This window comes from Chlamydomonas reinhardtii, chromosome 2 (assembly GCF_000002595.2).
Source record: "Chlamydomonas reinhardtii strain CC-503 cw92 mt+ chromosome 2, whole genome shotgun sequence".
Classification (NCBI taxonomy): domain Eukaryota; kingdom Viridiplantae; phylum Chlorophyta; class Chlorophyceae; order Chlamydomonadales; family Chlamydomonadaceae; genus Chlamydomonas; species Chlamydomonas reinhardtii.
Genome location: NC_057005.1, coordinates 5,319,715 through 5,332,199, shown reverse-complemented (window position 1 = coordinate 5,332,199; position 12,485 = coordinate 5,319,715). Strand labels below are relative to the sequence as shown.

The 12,485-nt window shown below is 59.4% G+C and overlaps 2 protein-coding genes across 2 annotated transcripts; both read right to left on the bottom strand.

The window, feature by feature from the left end:
* Window positions 1–10: 10 nt before the first annotated feature.
* On the bottom strand, window positions 11–4,720 carry CHLRE_02g107000v5 (uncharacterized protein). The gene is made up of 9 exons (XM_001699911.2): window positions 4,246–4,720; window positions 3,860–4,049; window positions 3,559–3,658; window positions 3,249–3,372; window positions 3,019–3,087; window positions 2,760–2,894; window positions 2,343–2,606; window positions 2,101–2,202; window positions 11–1,935 (listed from the first exon to the last, which is right to left on the bottom strand). Exons 1-9 carry the CDS (start codon window positions 4,309–4,311, stop codon window positions 1,849–1,851), a joined length of 1,137 nt encoding a protein of 378 aa, XP_001699963.2. The 5' UTR covers window positions 4,312–4,720; the 3' UTR covers window positions 11–1,848.
* Window positions 4,721–6,438: 1,718 nt separating this feature from the next.
* On the bottom strand, window positions 6,439–12,330 carry CHLRE_02g106950v5 (uncharacterized protein). Its single transcript, XM_001699912.2, has 13 exons — window positions 12,001–12,330; window positions 11,824–11,894; window positions 11,434–11,565; window positions 11,145–11,221; window positions 10,688–10,745; window positions 10,464–10,565; window positions 10,186–10,269; window positions 9,919–10,047; window positions 9,428–9,599; window positions 9,108–9,115; window positions 8,904–8,981; window positions 8,489–8,689; window positions 6,439–8,280 (listed from the first exon to the last, which is right to left on the bottom strand). Exons 2-13 carry the CDS (start codon window positions 11,827–11,829, stop codon window positions 8,191–8,193), a joined length of 1,137 nt encoding a protein of 378 aa, XP_001699964.2. The 5' UTR covers window positions 11,830–11,894; window positions 12,001–12,330; the 3' UTR covers window positions 6,439–8,190.
* Between the last annotated feature and the right edge of the window lie 155 nt (window positions 12,331–12,485).

The window sequence follows — 12,485 nt, the reverse complement described above, 5'->3', positions numbered from 1 at the left end:
GCGGCCAAAGCCGAAGTGTGAGTTACATTCTCCCATACCGCGGACACAATCTCACATACGAACAACGCGCCTGCGCGCGACATGTTGGTACGCCCACACGCCAAAAAACTTGGTACACACTCAGCCCTAACAACACACGGACACGGAACACACAGAAATCAACACGGAAGCTGACACACAACCTTAAGCCACGTGCACCCAGAGTAGCACGTAGCAGTCAAAACCAACGTACCCATCAAACTGCCCAAGCACACTTGGGATGCACGTCTCTCGCCACCCCTGCTTCTTGCCAACCAGCGTTTGAGGCGCGATCAGCCGGACGCCAAAGTTGACCGGACGCAGAAACAGCCTAAAATCCCGATGTGACACCATGAGAACCAACAACAGCAACACGACATCGAAAGAAACGACAAACGACATCCACGCATCCAAAAACACCGGGAAAACATATGCCTGCCCGTGTAGCGGGCAATAGATAGAGGACGCACCCGCAAGTGGCGGTTCATGGATAACGATACCGTATCCCAGGACTTGCGCGTGCGCACGCCGAAGGGGGAGCACAGAGTTCGAGGCACAGAGTTCGAGGCACAGAGTTCGTAAAAGCACAAATACAAACAAATGCGCCCACGCCGCCGTCGAGCATATTACGTCCGGGGAGGGCGCACACATGGTGCTCCGCCACAGCCACCGGTTTTGAGTTCAGAGTATTGAGCTCCCGCAGGCAGCCATGCTACCAACAGGTGCCAGGCCCGCAACCAAACCCATCAAGGTGTCCGGTCAGTATCCAGCAGGGTGTGCCCGACCACAACAAAAGTGGTACGAGCATTTAAGATATGGTTGTGTAACTTGATATACCGACCCCACATTTTTCACTCCAGTCTTACGCGGGCGGCTACCTCCATTCAGAGACCTGCCAGAATGTCAGTGCGCAGCAGACCAGACCCCCACCTGCAGCCGGCATGCCGACACACGTACAGCAGGCGGAGCCTATATACGAGCACAAAACACAACCGCTGCTCAAGGTACACACAGTAGGATGACTGCCTTCCTCCAGCAGCGCGGTGCCGGGCGCTATCCATACGGTACCCACACGCGTATGTACTCCAGTCATTGCCTAGTCAGCACAATCCACTCTGCGCGATTCCAAGGTTCCATGGACCGCCAGTCCATGGGCAATCCCTCAGCACCGCACAAAAATAATAACCTATCCCATCCTGAACGACAACTCCCTATTGGTTGCAACGAGACCTCATACAAAGACCAGCCTATGTCAATTTAACGATAAGAATATGCACGTGTAAAAACGTCCGGGCTGGTGGGCCACGGACAAGCACCCCCTCTTCACACACCTCATCACTTCCCTCCTGGCTTATGCTCTAACCCATGGACTGACGCACTACAGCGGACTCGACTTATGTAGCCGCACATATAACGGTTCTCCAGTACTACATACAGGTTCGCGCTTCGGCGCACCGATGCTCGCTCCGCAACATCGCCTGTCTGGCTGAAGCTAGCGTGACCAAACCAGGCTGCTAGCTGCTTTTCCTTCATGGATTCACATCTTCGGAATGGTCCTGTACGTGTTCACACCATTTCACCGTGCTCATGTGCCCGCTGCGCTCACTCACACGGTGATGGACGGCTGCCCTGCGCTCCCTGCAAGTTCTTGCGCGGGGCAATGGTCCTCGATAAGCACGTGACATTGATGTTGTTTGTGTTAAGTCCGTTCGTTTGTTGGTTCGAAGGCAGATGCCTCTAAGCAGAACATTGATCCTCGAAGAGCTGACGCACTGACCGTGCGTGGCAGGCCGCCGCCGGCAAGGGCCCGCACTGCTGGATCGTCGCTTTTCAGGCCCTGCGGGCGTGCACCGCCGTGGCGACACTGGTACCCGCGCCCTGCTGCGCCAAAGCCCGCACCTCATCGAACCAGGGGTGCTGCGAACGGGCAAGATTACAGGGAATGAGGAAGCAGAAAGCACAGATAGGGGCAGGGCCGTGAACCAACGCCGTACCGGGGCATCAGACTGCAATATGGGTGTGACTTGGCAACGGGACGTATGTGGAAAAAACAGACTAACCAACCTCCTCATCCGCGCTCACCTGCATCGCCTGCGACGCGGTCAGGCGACGCCGCGGGTTGATGGACAGCATGCGCTTCAGGAGGTCCGCCCCGGCAGCATCGCTTGCCAGCCGTGGCACCAGCTGTGGAACAACACCAGGCAACAAGGGGCACACCTTACGCATGACGCCATGCAGCGCAGTGCAATCCCATCCCCTACAGCAGACAAGCCTTTCAGACACCGGCCTTGCCTGTGCTTGCATTGCAGCCAAGGCGTGCTCACCTTCTCCAGCGGCTGGCCGGGCCAGAGCGGGAACTCGGGCGAGAAATTGGCGTGCGCGGGCAGGTCGGGCCAGGTCTTTGGCGTGGGCGTGCCCATTTTCTGGAAGATGTCGTAGAGCAGCCCCACCTCGCAGTCCGACTTAAACATCGGCGACACGTTGAGAAGCTCCGCCAGCACGCAGCCCGCGCTCCACACGTCCACACCGGGGCCGTAGCTCTTGGACCCCAGCAGCATCTCGGGGGCGCGGTAGTAGAGTGTCACGACCTGCGCAGGAGATGCGAGAGATGGAGGATGCAACGGCAATGTCAGGCCGGGCATGATGTGAAGTTGCAGAGGGAACGGGGCAGTTGGTTGTGGACACCGCTTGTCCGCCGAGTGTTTGCCAAGCCAAGCCACGACTGCAGCAGTCAAACTCACCCAGTCGGTGTGGGCGTTCTCGGCGGGCTCCGGCACGAAGCCGCGGCTTAGGCCGAAGTCCGCAATTTTGACAACGACGCTCGGGGTCCCGGCCGGCGGCGAGGGCGTGACGCCCAGCAGCACGTTTTGCGGCTTCTGCACAGGTGGCACACGCACGCAGGCACACGTGTTAGCAGGGCGTCCAACGCTGCTGGCACAGTTCAGGCAACTAGGTAGATCGTGTGCTGACCCTTGGTAGCGGTCGGCGACACAGACTCACCAGGTCACGGTGCATGACGGAGTTGGCGTGTGCATGCCGCAGCCCACTGAGCACCTGGAACATGATGGACTGCGGGGTGGGAAAACGTGATGGGCAACGACTTAGACGGAATGGACGAAGGGCAACACCAAAGTAGCAGCAACTGGCTGCCGTGCCAGCCAGGGATGCACCCGGTGCAGTGCTGTCGTAGGCGCAGCAGCGGCAAAGCATTGCGAGGTTACCACACACACCTTGATTACCCGCAGCTCGGAAGCGATGGGCGCGTGTTCCAAGAATGTGTGCAGGTCACAGTCCAGCAAGTCCATAAGCAGGTAGGTGGAGCGGGCGGAGGGGCAGGTCATAACGCTCTGCAGCCTGTGGGGTTCAGGGAGGCAGGCGTACTCGGTCAGTGTGAATGAGGTTGCAAGGATTGTATGCCCCATACATGCCCAGCAGTGATCCGCTGTGGCAGGCTTTCAGGCATGCGCTAGCACGACGTACGGCAGGCGTCAAGGGAGGGGCTGGCTGTTGGTGCAGGGACTCAAGCCGGGTAGCACGCACCCGACGATGTTTGGGCAGCCTGAAAGCTCTCGTAGGCAGGAGACTTCCCGCAACGTGGCTTCCGTCATGCCGTACGCACCGTTGGCCACCTGCTTGAGGGCTGTGGGGGAAGCAGCGTGGGGAAGCAGGCAGGTCCACGTCAGAATTTTGTTACAGCGGTGTGTCAGAAGCCGCTGGCAGGGCATAAGGCAGGGGTGCACCCAAAGCAACACGTAGAAAACTGGACCAGCCGCTTCGTCTCCTTTCACCCTGCGCCCAGTGGAGGCTGTCGAACCTGCCATCGGCACCGAGCCGCACCCACCGTACTGCTTGCCAGTCTCGCGATTGACCACACACCAGACGGTGCCGTACATGCCCCTGCCGAGCTCTGACACTCGCGAGTACAAGTGCTTCTCCAGGGCCAAGCACAGTCCGCCCAGGTCCACAGCACGTGTGAAGCCGCCCACCGGCGCGCCCGCCCAGCCGAAGGTACTGAGAATGCGCTCCAGCGCCTGCAAGGGCATGGGTGTCAAGGCGTGAGGTGTGAAGCCTGGGTTTGGGTATCGCAGCCCCCCGTTGTCTCCTCCCGAGGAGCCGCCCCAGGTCGCTGAGAAGCCCTGGTGGGAACTGTGTCGTAGTTGCAAAAACCCTAATGACACATATAGCTGGCCTTCGCTCGCATAGCTTATAAGAGGGTGTAAGTCGTACCTCGCAACAACAAGGCAACTGCGCGATGAGCGGGCCCAGAAATTGCGTCGCGGCGACCGAGTCCATCGCAGCGCCCTTCACTCGCTTTAACGCTGTAACCATTGCAGAGACTGGATGAGGGTTGATGATATGAGTCGCCAGCGAGCTCCCGAACGCCGTGGGGCTCCCCATTGTCGTGAGCAGGGGAACTGCAACTGCTGCTGTTCCACAGGCGCCAATACAACTTAAGCAAGCTACTGGGCCTCCTGGCATATGGTGTCGCTGCACTATCACAGGCTGCCGCTAGCGTGAACGACGTCGTCGTCGTTAAACCTGTGGCCTGGAGCCGCTAGTTTGTACTTAGGAGGCCTCTGCAAAGTTTTCAGATTGATCTGCTGCACTATTTGACCGGGCGAGTGAGACCTGGTGTCCCCTGCACTTCAGCAGCGGTATCCGTTGAAGCTCTCCAGGAACGATTCTCGAGTGTGAACGCTATTCCGTCAACTTGTGAGTATTACCACTGTTGCTTGCTAGTCCAGTGTTATCTTTGCCAGCATTGCTGCGCGGAAAGCGCCGAGGCCAAGTCGTACACGCGTCCTGACTGTGGCCGCTGGTCTTCCATTCAATTTCATAAGTTTGTTTTTGGCATACAGCGCGCCCACTTTGAATTGCTTAATTAGTGTAAGCTTTATTCGGTTGGAACTAACTGCCAGTCGCGAGGTTCTCTTCGCGAGCCACAATCGCGGCATCGCGCGCCCTTCCGTTTGCAAGGGCGATAGCGCATGCTAATCTTCATAGACAAGCACACTATCGAGCTTATACTGGAACCGATGCACAAAGCAGGGTTGCATTGTTGAAGGTGCCCAGCGCTGCAAGCAAGCGTCCAGGCGCCTTTGTCTGCCAGCAGTCTGCCGCTCCAGCTAGCGTGACCTGTGTTGCTTCTTTACTACGTATAAAAGCAAAAATTACATTTCTGCTAGTTAGAGGTGTAGCCGCGACCGCACCCCCAGCAGTGACGGTTGGCCTGGCGTCGCACTCTGGGTGCTCTGGGTTGATTGCAAAGGACATGTGAGGCATACAGGGTCACGCCAAGCGACTCTGTTATGCAGTTCCGTCCAGTGCCTGCCCATTAGCAGGCAGCAGGAGGGGAAACAAGATGCATGCCAAAGCGCATCCCCAAAACCTGTGGGACCCCCGACTGATAAAACTTGAAGCAGTGGCGTTTCCCCGTGCTGAACTGGATGGGGCCCGTCAAGCGTTGGCTCGCCCTGACACCTCGGCAACCTGTAATCGTCTACATTGAGGGTTGTTCCGAATTTCGCAAACCAGGGGAGTTCACATCTGCTTCAAGGAGTTTGGGGTATAAGTATTCGACGGTCATATGTCTCTGCGCCCAGCTATCCGCACAAGCGAAAAGCTCGCGAACGAGCCAGCAGCGGGTTTGCGATGAACCAAGGCCCCCAGGTCCACTAAGATCGCCTTGAGGTGTAACAAATTCCCAAGAACCGGCGGCAGCATCGCCCATCCAGGACTGCCCACCGGGGTCGCCACGGTCTGGCAAAGCACGGACACGCTCGGTGCCGGACATGGACTTGATGGGGGCTGCATCCGCCGCCGGCGGCAGCGGCTACAGCACCGGCCTTGCAAGGCCCCGTGCAACTGCTGTGGGACAGGGTGGCGGCGCCGGGCGCAGCCTCATTTCCTTTCTCAGTCCCGCGCGCCGCAGGGCTGCTGCTGCGGCCGCGCGCGGCAGCGACAGCGGGGCGTGTAGTAGTGAGTCCGAGGGCGAGTCCAGGATTGGGAGCAATGACGACTGGGGCAAGGACGCTAAAAGAGCCAGCAGCGGCAATTTCTTCGAGTCGCAAACGCCGTTGCGGCACGCAAGCACGTGCGTGGACAACGGGCCCCACCATCATCGGCTGGGAAGAGGGGTGGCGGCACTGGGGTATGGGTTTCTGGGTTTGATTACACCTTTTCTTGTTGATGCATGGGGATGCTTTTTCCGCTATGCCCCTTAATTTGTTGTTCCATTGGCGCAGGATTACCACTCACGGGGTGCCGCGGCGCCTTATGCTTTGAGGCAGCCTCGACAGTCTAGGCTGGACCGTACGGCATTCGCTCCAACCCAATATATGGTACGGCCACCCCGCCGTGCGGGTCACCAGGGGCCACCCCGCTGTACACGCGGTCACTAAGCCACTGTACAGACTGCGGTGGGTATAGGTATGATGAGCATGGTATGTACGTTTTCCGTGCCATTGCTTTTCAGTCTAAACATGGATTGATGATATGGACGTGCTTGATGTACTCGATTATGCCTGCTTCAGGCAAGGTTTCGAACGTCTGGCCAAGCATGCAGGCGCGCGCCCTCGCGTGCCCCCTAGCGACTGTCGTGCATTACAGCAAGTCCCGCCTCGCACCGCGGCTTCTTTAGGCAGGTCCCACTGTCAACCGTGTGAAACCGTGTACGCCCAGGGGCAGCTCATGGAAACAGGGTCAGCCCCATGCGTCTCTCTGAGTTCACACTTCACAGGCAGCTCACGCGCAGCTTCCCAAACGGCGCGTGCACGACTATGCACTGCCACTCACGCGCCGCGCCAACGGCCAGTCTCCGCCATGCTCGGCCGTACTCTGTCGCAGCTTTCCACACGCGTGTGCGCTCAACTAGCAAGCACTTCGTTGCCAGCTCCCACTCGCGCGCCTGCCGACTAGCGCCAACTGCCCATGTGTGCCACTACAGTCAGGTAGCTTTCGAGCCGGGCCTACCAGCTCACACTACACTGGCACCCGGTTAGGCGGCTACCCAGCCACCGATAACTTCCAGCCGCCGCACTTCAAGCATAGCATATCCGACAGCCAGGTCAAGCAGTAGCAGGAGAAAGTGGCGCCGATCTGCCAAGAGTTTGATGCTAAGCAGCGGCTTCCTCATCGCCTCACTCAGATATGTGCTAATCGTATCGTTACCCCAACATGTTTCGACACGCGGGGGGATCGGCCCCACGCCCTCCTACACATGGCATTGCCGGCGCCTCTGTAGCCTCTGCTCCATTGCTACCGCTGCTAGGCAGGATCCCATAAGCTGCTGGTTGAGGAGTGGATTGTGCTACTCCCCTGGTTTTCATGGACGGCTACCTGGTTCGGGATGGTGGGCTGAGCCTGGTTGAGCCCACAGCCTCACACCACAGCTTCTAAGACCAGAAGCCCGCCAACACAGGTTAGCGAAGTGCTTGCTAGTGAATGCGAATGCAAGACGCCGTCGTGAGCTCCAGGCTAGCAACAAACATCACGAAAGCAGTTAGTGTCAGCGGCAAGTTCACACGCTAGGCAGAGCTAGGGTCAGTTCATTCCCAGGTGGGTTGCGACCGCTTTGTCCAGCCGCCGAGCAAAGCCCCCAGTCACAGCATAGCCAACACACGCTCCAACGGACGCGCGCTTGTTGCTTGTTTGCCTTTCCAACACACTCCAACAGCCGTCACGTAGCCACCACGACGTGTCCACGACCGCTTTGCCCTCCAATTCGTGTCAAAACTGCCGCCTATGCAGTCATGGGGAGAGGGGTTCGGCATCAGCCCGCTCTCTTCAGGACTGTTTGGGATACCGTACGGTATGCACAAAACCGTACAGCACCTACCGGTATGCTGCTGCCTACCATATGCTGCACCCGTGCCATGCCATGCCGTGATACATCGCTGTATGGGCGGCCCCGCGCCCTCCTACACACGGCCTCCATTGCCAGCGCCTCTGCTCCATGCCTACCGCCGCTGGACAGGAGCCGCCCGCCGCCCCCTATAGGCCCCATATCTTTACAGACCAATCAATGAGGATGGGGTGCCTCGTTTACCGATGCGACAATCCAACCCAGAACATTACCCGCCGTTGGGTGTTCCCTCCAGCGTTCCTCCCAACCGAAGCGATGGCAAGACGCGATTGTCAGAAGTTGGGCCAGCCAAACGCAGCGGAAGTTGCTCAGGCGTCCACCATGGGCGCCCCCACGCTGCGAAATTCCTCCGCCTGGGCCGCCGGCAGCGCGGGGTTGCCGACCAGGTCGTCGCAGCCCTGAGGGGGAAAGCCCAGCACACCACCTTTAGACCAACGCGTGCACCACAGCACCGCTCGCGGTGGACGGCGGCATTGCGCACGCACCATCAGGGCATGCAGGGATAGCACACGCGGGGGGTTACATTCATGATTAGGGGGACAGGCCGTCGCACCGCAGCTGTCGGCCACACCGTACCGCCGTTAGTTGTAGCGAGCTGCTGCTCACCTTGCGGAAGGGGCAGTCGGTGTAGTTCTTGGTTAGCGTCTTGAGATTTAGGATACGGATTTTATTTTCCAGCGTTTCCAGGAACTGGCCTATACCCGCGTTGAAGCCGGTGCCCCAGCGGGAGTTGTAGACGCGGCGGCCCAGGTCCAGTTGACGGCCCCAGCAGCGCCGGACGAAGTCAGGCCGGTGCGTGGAGCCCTCCTGTGGAGGGCGCACGCATGTCGATGGGTGTGTAAGACTCGTAAGGTTGGTGGCTGCGCGATGTGGTTGCACATCACGGTGGCAGCAGCGTGCCCGACGGCAACAGACAGCAGGGTCGTGTGTCCTTGCTGCTTAAGTTCACGCGCATTGCGGCTCGTCGCAGCCCCGCGACATTGCGTTGCCATCGAGGCCAGGCCATGCTTCCACAGCTTACCTCCTTGTCAATGCGCCCCCGCCCCAGCAGCGGCATGAAGCCCACATGCCAGCCAGCCGCCCACATCCGCACTGACATCTGCAGCAGGCGTGGTAAGCCGTGTGGGTCACATAGGAGGCGCATAAAGTGGCACCTTAATAAAGATAGCACCGCCGGATTGCACCCCTTATCCTCATCACCCAATTACATGTGCACCACACGCACCTCCCAGTCTGCAGCAGCAGGCGCAGGCACGTCCAGGTTGTCGTCATGACAGGGGTGAAAGGGTTGGGGCAGCCGGGGATGGCAGGACGCGTGAGGGACACGATGGCGCCCTAGCCCAACCCACATGCGCAAGCAAGCATCCCGGTCCTTATGCACATGACCACATGAGTCGTGCAGTCTTTTTATTGTGCGCACGTCTGCGCTGGGAGCCGGAAGGCAAAGGTCGCAGCCATGCACGCTGCACTCGCAAACACACGCAGCACTGTAATGAACCAAGAGGTCCAAAATTGCATGCTCGTTACACGCACGCGCGAACGCACCTCCCACGATGCCGCACTCGCCCCGGTCGCTCATGCCCTCGTCCACGCCGCCCACGTTGCGCAGCGCCGAGCGCCGGAACGCCAGCGGCGCGTAGTCGACGTGCAGCGGGTAGGTGAAGAAGGCGCCAGTGCCGGGGTCGCTGAACAACCGGAACGTGTCAGACCAGCGCTCCTGAGGTGAGGTGCAGCCGGGCAGGATGCAGATAGTGTGAACGGAAAGCCCGCGTACGTGCGGGCTGCTTGCACGTGCGTGTATGTAGGTTCGTGCGTGGGTAAAACGCGGAAAAGTGAGGAGTACTGTGGACTGGTGTGTTCGGGGCGCTGCATCAGCACACCGCACCGCGCCGCTTTCGTAGCACCAGGGCTTATCAACCATCATTGACGCTATTGACTTTGCGACTCCTTCCCTGTATATTAATTGCACCATCACATCACACCATGCCGCACCACCACACCACACTACACCACTAGACCTGGCACCCAGCACGCACCTTGTTGCCTGCAGTGGCCCCGCGGCGATATCCCTTCAGGCCCACCATGCCTAGCTTGGGCATGGCCTCAAATTGCTTCAGCAGTGCAGGCGCCCACGAGCAGTCCGCTGGTTGCAGCGTATCGTCATCCTGTGGGTGCGCGTCAGCCAGGCAAGCAAACAGCCCTTGCTCAGAGGCGCTTGACCTGATGCCAACGCTCCTGGATGCCGTACGGCACCCCGGTACACACCCAACAGGACCCCATGAGCCTACACCGCGGGTACCCACCTGCAGCAGCACCAGGACGCGGCCGCGCGCCACGCCAGCCATGCGGTTGATGGCGCGCGCTTCGTGCACGTTAGAGCTGAGCACCTGATGGGGCGTCAGGATAGGGGGCGCTGGGGTTGCCGTGGTGGGCAGGCTTGGGGCAGGCTCGGATGGCAGCAGGCAGCAGGGTTCGGAGCAAACACATACGAGTACACCCACAGGGTGCGCCAGACCATCAGCATCAATAGATTGGCAAATCCGGAGTTGCGGTGTATCGAGCTCTCGTCTCCCTCACCCACCGGCACCACCAGGCCCTGGCTACGCCAAGCCAGCTCCGCCCACGCCTCCGCATCTGCCGGTGAGTCCACGTCGTCCATGTTCACCACCAGCTCCGAGGGCACCTGCAGGCGGGCGGGTACAAATACATGGGCGGTTGCTAGCTGCCGGGTTTGTACACCGTACCTTGAAGCACACGCACTGGATGCAACTGGGTAAGCACGTGCACCAGCTCGCCAACTCGCACCTGCTTGTTGCAGGCCTCGATCAGGCTCTCCATGTACGGGATGACTGCCGGCCGCCGCCTGTTTGCCGTACAAGGTAACAACACGACACAAACAGGACAAAATGCCAACTTGGCGCAGCTGGACCGGGGTCTGGACCCAGAATCGCGAGTTAAGCCCCTTGCTGAGGCCGTGCAGATGTGTGGGTTTCACTGGGCATACCACGTATTGTCCTACCTTGGCAACGATCGGTAGGGTTTTGTCAATCTTCTGCTCATCTAGAACGTTGAAGTCCTCATCAAATCTTCAAAAAGCGATAGATGTGATACAATGCGTGCCGTCCGCCCCAAAGGCAGGGGCGGGGTAGCCCGCTTCTAACATGGCGAGCCGAGTGCGGCCCAAGTTGTTATAATTATCATGACATCTTTGCTGATGTAGTATGTACCACCCGATCACTACCCACTCATCCCCAAAACACACCAGTACTGCAGCATGAGGCTGAGGTGCGGCCGGTCCGGATACAGTGCCGGGTTCAGGTGGCCGGAGCTGCATTGCACCTGCGCCGCCAATCAACACAGAACACCGTACAGTCCAGCTGTAGACACAAAGCAACAAGCCGTTAATCAAGTCCGGACACTTGGCCATCGCCGCGCCCCAACACCCGCGCCAACCCTTTCGTGCTCCAGCAGCCCTGTTATAATGCATGGCATACACGCACGGCCGCATGCTCGCAGCCCATCCAACGCACGGCCCCGCTCTGTCCTCCTACCAGCTCCTGCACGGCGGTGTTGGCTGCCAACTGCCCCGCCGCCCGCAGCTGCGTCACCAGGGCCTTCATCTTCTCCTCCAGCGCCTGCCGCTTCATCTGGGAGGTCATGAAGCGGGCGTTCACCTCGCTCTCCTGGATGGGGTGGGAGACAGACATTAAACACACCCGGCGGGCGCGATGCAGATCGCAAAATGTCACGTGTAGCGGGCCACGGCGACGGCACAGCGGCAGCACACGGGCGCAACAGTGCAAGTGCTGCACGTTGTACTAGCTAATCCAGGGCTACAAAGGTACACGCCCGAGTGTAAGGCGCCGGCGTTGTGTCCTTCAGACTTTGACTCCATTCGGCATCTGGATCCGCAGTACCGTGGCTGTCAGGCAATGGCTCACATTCATGCTCGTTTTCCAGGCATGCTGATGCTCCAACTCCTTGGGTGGGTTTCTGACGTTTGCAAGCAGCGCTGCAAAAATGCACGAAGCGGACCTGTGCGTTAGCAAGGCTCCCATGGCAGGGGTGCACCGTGCATCCCTCCCTTGCCGCCCCCTCCGTATGCGCGTGGCACGCACCTTGCATGTCTGTCTCGATCCGCCTGAACATGATCCATTCCTGGTGAATGTCACGCACTTGCTGCTGCTGCTCATGCGGTAATGCCCCAAGGATGTCCGCGCAGAAGGGCAGGGGCTGCGGGCGATGGTTCGGGTGCTCCGCCTGGCAGACTACAACCGAACCAGCAAGTGCGGCGAGTGCTAGGACCCAAGCCATCATACAACTCATGCTGTAAAATTGGTGATACAAACGAGGCCCACGCGACAAGCGGACCTACATTTTGTGCAACGTTCCGTTTTATTATCGCTGCGCTTCATCCAGGTGGACTCTCTGCGATGTATGCCTGTACAGCGTTGAAGAACGTCGAATGTTTTTCACGACTGAGGCTATGTGTACGTGTTACGGTACCGCGGCCATCCCCGAACCCCGACGACCGCGCACCCCCACCCCCTCCAACCCCCACCCCTTCGGTTTTCTGGCCCCACCCCACCGGTTTTCTGGCCCC